The sequence below is a fragment of the Pollicipes pollicipes genome, unplaced genomic scaffold (genome assembly GCF_011947565.3).
Source record: "Pollicipes pollicipes isolate AB1234 unplaced genomic scaffold, Ppol_2.1 Scaffold_1621;HRSCAF=1905_pilon_pilon_pilon, whole genome shotgun sequence".
NCBI classification, from domain to species: domain Eukaryota; kingdom Metazoa; phylum Arthropoda; class Thecostraca; order Pollicipedomorpha; family Pollicipedidae; genus Pollicipes; species Pollicipes pollicipes.
This window is the reverse complement of record NW_023595966.1, coordinates 19,266-27,396: the sequence shown is the minus strand read 5'-3', so window position 1 is coordinate 27,396 and position 8,131 is coordinate 19,266. Positions and strand designations below refer to the sequence as shown.

General features: G+C 49.0%; 1 protein-coding gene and 1 long non-coding RNA gene across 2 annotated transcripts; both read right to left on the bottom strand.

Annotated features, from left to right (window-relative positions):
• Positions 1-827: 827 nt before the first annotated feature.
• LOC119095448 (uncharacterized protein C6orf136 homolog) lies at positions 828-1,343 on the bottom strand (the record flags this gene model as incomplete). Its single annotated transcript, XM_037218277.1, has 3 exons — positions 1,303-1,343; positions 1,035-1,259; positions 828-896 (listed from the first exon to the last, which is right to left on the bottom strand). Coding segments are annotated over exons 1-3 (335 nt in total), but the record flags the coding sequence as incomplete, so codon positions are not given.
• Positions 1,344-2,479: 1,136 nt separating this feature from the next.
• Positions 2,480-7,208, bottom strand: LOC119095457 (uncharacterized). Its single transcript, XR_005093905.1, has 3 exons — positions 7,133-7,208; positions 5,312-5,427; positions 2,480-2,536 (listed from the first exon to the last, which is right to left on the bottom strand). It is a non-coding gene; the product is annotated as an uncharacterized LOC119095457 (long non-coding RNA).
• Positions 7,209-8,131: the final 923 nt, after the last annotated feature.

Here is an 8,131-nt window from a genome sequence, read left to right as displayed (position 1 = left end):
GGCACGTATGAACCCAGCTCAAACCCCAGCGGCGATCTTACTGACGGTGCGTGGGTGGCTGACCCGTGTCATCTGGATGACTGTCTGAAAACACACCCGTACTACGCAGCACAGAGCAGGAAAAAGCACTAACCGCTAACCTGGACCGGGCGATCTTAGCCCCGGGCTACTACGCCACTGGGCAGCGTAAACATGACCCCCACCAATCACAGAGCAGTGTGTGTGATAACAACGTGAGCCGTGTATGACATTGGCCTGGAGTTACATGACACCAAGTGGCTCGGCCAATGTCGATTAGCGCCCTGAGTTCCGTGTCTGTGACCCCTGGTCATGCACAGGGCGGCGCTGAGCGGCCGGACGGGTGTCGATTCTGGCACCCAAAACCGTGTACATATGCTCCTGACCTTGTAAAGAGAGGCGCTGAGCGGCAGGGGCGGTGTCGATCTGGCGTTCCAGCCACTCCAGGGCGGGCGGCCAGCGCCAGCAGCTGGCCCAGCTCGCGCCGGCCGTGGCTCCCGGCAGCAGGCCGTACACGAGCGCGGCCAGGCCACCCAGCGCCGGCTTGGAGTCCAGCTCGCGGCTCCAGTTCCGGGCATCACCTGCGGCAACGCCGGGCCACCGGCCGTGAGAGAGGCGGCACGGCAGCTGGAGGGCCCGCTGCGGCTGGTCACCGCGTGCGCGCACACCAGCTGATGACACGCAGCGGGCTCACGAGTGTTCACACAAAGGTGAATGTGCGCCAAAAATGAGCGTATTTTGCCCCACACCGGTCCCGCAAACTAGGCGGACTGGCCCACACCCTCGAACTAACCAGCTTGTTGGCATACCTTGTCGGCATGTGCGTGTGGATCTTCCCATCGCCACCCACTTGGAATATGGAGTAGCCGTCATACCAACTGAAAGTAAAAACAGAACGATTAGCGGGCCTGGAACTGCATTTTTTATTCAGCACTTCGGTACGGCTTTCCTGCGGGGAGCTTCCAGAACTTGGACTACATCAAATTTCAAACATTTTCGATGGACGAAAAACTCACTCCACGCCGTGCTCGTCAATGCTGTTCTGGAGCTTAAAGATGTTGAATTTCCAGAACATCAACATGGACTTGAGGGCGCTGACTCCGCGGATCCTCCAGCGGATGCGGATAGAGTCGTCCTCAGGATGCGCCGAGCTCTGCAGCACTTGCAGCGTCACGTAGCTGAACTTGATGTGGCCCACTATCCGCAGCAAGGCGCACTGCTTGATGTACGGCACTATTCCCCTGCAACGAGAGTGGCACGTCACACGGCGACCGGCCCGCCCACCACGCGAGATCTCCAGCCACGGCGAACGGGGAATTACACATACTACTCGTTTTCGAAACATGCTTGCATCCCCGATATGAACGCCAGCGCTGCTGAAAGGACGCATAACAGGTTCTATCGTGCTGCAATGAGGAGGAACCATGAGCGTCACGAGAATTTAACAGCTTTTATGGATTTGATCCCTCGCTTTCATCTTTTTAAACATCTGATTTGATCTGGCAGGATGCGTAACCATGCGCACCACAGGCATGTCACCACTTACAACCGATTTCGTTCCACGTATTCTGTTGTCGAAGACAAGGTCCTTGTGGTAGATTGAGAAGTCTTGCGTCATGACAAAAATGCGCGGGAGCTGGAACAGCAGGAAGCTGATTGAATGGATCTAACCGTGGTCGAGGGCCAGTCCTGCCAACGTTTCAAACAGCGCGTGGCAAAACAATAATGCTGAGCAGTGACGATCAACGAGGCCGTGCAACCGGTGTGCTCAAGACCACATTGGATCATGGCCAGGCATAAAACGCGCAGGCCACGAAACCCTCTTGTCATAAGGCCACGAAACCCTCTTGTCATAAGGTCACAGCTCATCGGGGAAGTGACGTAACTTTAGGTCCAGAACAGACGCATGAAAACCATGGCATTATTACCTAAAATGCTATACTGAACAAACGTTAAAAAATTCGATTAAAAAACACAAGCTTAACAGGAAACAACACAACGCGCAGAGGCCCTGGGCAAGAGCCGCGTCGGTCGCCGCTCCGGGCAGGAGCGGACAGTAGTCCGTCAGCAGGCGTACGCCTGGCCGCCCAGACGGCTTGACAGCCACCCCCGACTCACGTTTCTGCAGCAGGTTGGCCTCGACGGCGCGCAACTGGTCGGGGTTGGGCCGGTCAGGGAGGCGCTCGGCCGGCGGCGGCCGCTCCGCCGGCCTGTCGGCGCCGCTGAGAGTGTGGCCGTCGGCCGGCGGCAGCGGCAGGCTGAAGGCCCGCCGCTCGCAGGCGCTGAGCGAGCCGGCGCGCAGCTGCCGCCAGTCGCCGGTGGTCTGCAGCGCGTGCGCCGCTTCCAGCGCCGCCAGCTGCAGCTGCAGCCGCGCCACGTGCTGCACCACGTGCTGCGGCGGCGCTGGCGCCGGCAGCCGCGCCTCGGCCGCCGCCAGCGCCGGCGTGCTCAAGCAGAGCGAGCCGTATGGTCGCACACGCCCTGCCAGCGCAGCCACGGCCGCAGGCGGCGGCGGCCCCTGCCGGCAAACCGCCCGCAGTCACGCGACGAACAGAACGTAACAACGATCGACGCTGTTCGCGTGCCTTTGGAAGAAAAGCTGAATATGGGCATGGGGAGGGTGACCATGACGCAACTTAAACACATGAGAAAAAATGAAACATAGAACGCAACTATGGGGCTCACCTGTTTTAAACGGAAAGCAACAGGGAATGTTCCACATTTGAAGATATTGAGGCAAGCATCACATGTGATGCAACAAGCTCACTTATAACTATAGCCATACTCAAACGAAGAAAAGACTGCCCAAGACAACACGATTGCTCTGTTTAGTAAATATGCTATTCGAAACGTCATGTTTGATTCCGCTATCGCACCTTGCACAACATTGATTGCGAGCCAGTTGACGGCCATCATATCTGGAAATCGTGCTCACGACCGCCAGATGTAAAGGACTCGACCATATCTTTCTCGGCCCTCATCATGGCATGGCTTATGAAATGGCGGGATTCAAATAGCGTAATTATGCCGTCGTGAATGCCAAGGTGGCCTTGAAAGCTCTCCCCTATTTTGGGGGCGAGTGAACGGCTCAGGAGCTAGAGGAGTTGAGGTCTTAGGAAGGGCAGGACCGTGGACTGCACCGAAAGGTCTTCAAGACGCCTATTTCAGTTCAAAACCCCATAAAAATATAGAACATTCCATTTAAGGAAGCTGCCCAAAAGAGGGGAGCAGGATGACTTGAGGTGGGGGAGACTGCAGCTCCTGCGAAGAGATAGTCCTGCTCCAGGTCTATACTATATGAGGTACTACGTCTTGCACACTTTCTTCCACCCGCAATCACGGCGCCATCTTACCATGCAGTTGAGGCCCCCCAAATCCCTAAGAACTACCTAGCCAAGCTATCTGGCACGTAAGATTTACAAATGGTGATTTTTTGCAAGAAAACATGTCTTATAGACACATAACTTCATCACTTGTTGGTGAACTATTCGTAGCTTAACACAATGAAAGCTGGTAGAGATAAGCAGAGCAAATGTTACCATCTGGTACATTGGCTGGTGCCCCGACCTCTCAGACAATCAAATTCAGCCATCATTTTTCTGACCCATTAGATTTGAGCTCACAGCCTAAAAGCTTGTTTCTGGTGGGTTCTCTGCTCGTGCTGAATACAAAACAGCAAAAACAAACTAAAAGAACACAATTTGCATCAGGAAGGTACACTAGTGCAATGAAAGTCACCAATGCAACTCGTACAAATTAGGTTTTTTCTGTGCAGCATTCAACCATTACGACTCCTTTCGGACTCTGTCTATCTGATTTTCAGACCATCCAGAACAATCCAGCAGAGGAAACTCTCTAAAACACCCAAAGCCACATACTGATCACTCATGCCTGTGATCATGCCAGATAATGCAAAATAATGGAACGCACCTCGTATTATCATACAAATGAATTTAGATACTTTCCATAACTTGGTTTTACGAAACTGCGGCCCAGGACATCGCTGTCCTTGCTCTTGAGTTTGCACGAGAGCATATTCAAACCTTTTGATGTAATTTGTTTCACTAATAGATTATGCACAGGACTAAACGCGGCAAAGGCAAACATGGGATGACCTTGTTCGTGTTTGAAATAATTTCTACCCACTCTATTTAACAATAATGACATCTCTCATTTTCCTCCGGCCAAGTGACTGCTTTACTAGACCACTAGGGGCACATTTCTGTTTCTGGTCAAGAGCTGAAGGGTCCTTCCGTCTCCTCGCGGGGTGTACTCGGGCTGCCATGCTAGCGACACTGGGCGGAATCCCCTGGCCGATCCGAATGCCCTTAGAGGGATGCATCCATCACATTGTTCCCCTCCTTGACACGGAAGGCCGTCTGAGCCGCGCCGTTGGCTCCAGATCAGCACAGGAACCCTCATGGACGCAACAACGTCCCTGATCGCCGTTGGTGGTCAGGTGGTCAGGTGGTCAGATGGTCCAGGGGGTCAGATAATCCAGGTGGTCAGGTGGTAAGATGGTCCAGATGGTCCAATAATTGTCACCCAGACTCCAGTTCCTGATTTTTACTGTGTTCTTCAGAGATATTGACGATGCCCTGAACATCGACTGTAGATGGAAATGGGGTTCTGAATTTATATTGACCTGGCTAGCCCATGTTCATCTTAAAATGTTCAACATTCAGTCATACTTGATTATGACATAAAATTATGTGACACTGTTTTAAACATGCATGGTTGCACATCTTAGCGACAGCCTCCATGTCCAGTGTTGCAAACTCCATAGTATACGCGGCGTTGGCCCCGCGGATGTGACATCAGGTGATGACCAATGCTTAAATAAAAAAGATGACACATCTGGAGGAAAATGGTTGGTGAACTAGGTAAACCAGCATGCATGTTTAGGAGGTACAAACATAAGCTGAACACAACTTAAGTCTGAAAAAGTGGGAGGGCGAGTTAACAATGCTGGCCCCCCACCTTGAAAAGTGTGTGTGTGGGGGGGGGGGGGGGGGGGGTAAATCCCTGCCCCCCTTTTCCTACACCCATGCAAAGTGTGTGTGTGTCATTGGGGCTTTACAACACATTCAGCCACTGAGGCTTGATGGCATCACCTGCCTCTCACCCTGGAAGGAAGAGCAGGCACCACAGGGAATCAAACCTGGTACCACTGGTGTCCCAGACAAGCACGCCACCACACCCACCACACACCACTACACACCCACGCAAGGCATCATTTCAAAAACCATGTTGGTAAAACACTTGATCCACACACTCACACCACATTTCATACCTGGCTGTTTCTATGGATGAAATTCCACTCCAGTGTACCACATCTTGAGGCAAGTCCCAAAGGAAATTTGATGAGCTGTGATGTTTTGAAGCAATGTGACATCTCTGTAATTTCTCCTGGATAAGGGGAAGGGTTATATCAGTATTTGTAGTCAGCAGCATGCTACAACACACACTGCATCACTTGTATGCATGCATATTTCAGGGTATAATGCTTTCAATTCAAACAGAAGATTGTGCAAAATTATGAGAAGTACAGCAGTTATCAGTTTTTTCAAAACCCAGTTTTCTACAAAACAAGCGACTCATAGCAGTCTGTCGCTTTATCAGATACTTCCTGTCCCTGGCATGCCATGTGCATGCATGATATTCATGCTAATATATTGAGTTCTCTATTGTAGCCTGTATAGCCAGATAAATGCTGGCCATTTTTCCATTTAAATGAAAAAGGATAAATCATTACTGGGAAACCTCAAAATTCCGCAACATTACTATTTGGCTAACACTTTGCTTCAGTAGCCTTGAGGGTTACAGGATGTATGAAATGTACAATCAAGTGGCCAGGTTGTCATTGCTCTGTGAATACATCTACCAAAATATTAACTTTCATAAGTTACCTAACTTGGCTTACAGCCTGTATGAATAAAACTTGGAACAAGCAGCAGTAGTCCCTGCCTTCACACAAATTTTAGGAGCTTTAAACTTGTCACTGTTGTACATTACCAATACTCCCAAAGTATTTCTAGCCATCAAGAAGGGTAGAAATATCAAGTATTATGCCAAAATTGAAAACAAAATCATGATCTGTTTTTATTAAATTTTGTGGATGCACTATGGCAATACTAACATGTTTCAACTTAAAAGGACAAAGCCCATTACAAAATTGGTTTGTGTGTTGAATGCAGAGTTGCATAAAATATATTTATTGATTTTGTTTCTCCCAGTATGGTTTTTTGATATTACCACTTTGGAAGGTTTTGGTCTCAATTAAGGCCTTACCAGATTTAAGCTGTACAAATAATACTTCATGATGGCAGTAAGGTCATATCTAAGGGAGAACAGCCACAGGGGCAAGTTCCCCCCCCCATATCAAATTTTGGGCATGCAATTAGATGCACATGAATGGATAATGATACCATCAAACTGAGGTTAACATAAAAAAATAGCTAGCATGACATGTTTATCTGTACATACAAACCAACTGTGGACCTAGACATACAATGTGATTCTCAGAGCAAACATTTGAGATGTGCCCTGCTCTAAATTCTAAAATCCTTTCAGTGCTACAGCCCCTCCAGCTCAGATCTAAAATATAAAGCTTACAACAAAGTTGTCCCACCCAGCAAGAACATCCTAGTCAAAATTTCTGGGCATGCATGGCATGACTCCAAGGGCTAAGTTGTGATCATTGTCACCGATTTCAGCATATATACAGTCAATGTTTTAAGGGATGCTGTTAAGACACTTTTAAGCAAGAACAGCACAAACCAACTTGAATAACTACAAAAATATTATCACATATATTTTGACCCTAGAGAAGAAAATGGCTCTCATAGCATAAATTCTTCACTTTGTCTACAGAAAAATAAAACTTACAGATTCTTACGAGTTTAATCTCTCCGTACAGGATAAGCCCATTGACTACAGGCAGTTAGCACGGGATTCTTCAAGTACTTCACTCAAGTATACCGCAGCGTACGCAGAAACACGACCGCGGCACACAAAATATAACCACCGAGATGCACGCCGGCTCACGTCGGAGTTCTGAGGCCTGTGCAAGTATCTACAATTATTTCCTATGCAATACTGGAAACGTGCCCACCGCCTAAAATGCTGCAATCCCTTTCCACCACCTCCACACATCAACGGGCCCAACTGTAGCAACCTTCCCGGCTCTTAGCACTTGGCAGTCAAATTTCTTGAGCGTGCTGTGAAATGCAATGCAGCGACAGGGTCTAAAAGACAGGCATATAAAGCAGACACGCTTGTTCTCCGAAAAGGCTCGTTTGATGGTCTTGCAACCGTCACCAACCAATTTCGTGTAATAGGATAAGTCATAAAGATACAATAATATAACCTGACTTGAGATCAAACGTATAAAAAACGCGAATGGAAAATTTTGCATACAGAAGCATGCAACTCAGATCTCGGAGCCTGCTGCACCGATCACTGTGAAACCTTCACCATTGGACGTGCCATATTTGATTCCCTGTCGCATTAGACAATTCAGTGACTCTGGGTCAGGTCAAAAGTCGTCAAATCCGAAAAATTTCATAATTATCGCATGCACACAACCCAGTTCTCAGCACATTTTTAACTGATCGCTGCGAGACCTTCAACGTTGGATGCGCCATACCTGATTTCCTATAGGAGTTTAAAATCCGGCGACCATAGGTCCGGTCAAAGACGTCGGTTACACAAATTCCAAAGCTCTTACCTGCGACATTTAGAACTTAAAGTCCCGACTGTCTCCGAATCTTCGCCTTTCGATTGGACATACATGGCAGTGCAATGCATGTCATGAAGCCATACACCCTTTTCATTGTGCCGGAGCGCGCGGGTATTTTCTTTGCGGTCGTGCACATTATAGCAATAACGGTTGTACATATTTTGTGCGCAAATGCAGGGCGTCGTCTCCCCTTTTAATGGGCAAAGACACACAAAGTGAAAAAAGAGATATTCAATTCGGCACATTTTGGACAGCTGCGCTCGTCGAACCACGCGTTAACACGACCACGCACAACACGCAGTGAAGCCCAAGGCTCCCGCTGACCAAGCAGTGACGTCTATCCCGTCATTTTCGCCGGTTTGCTTCTGGGAC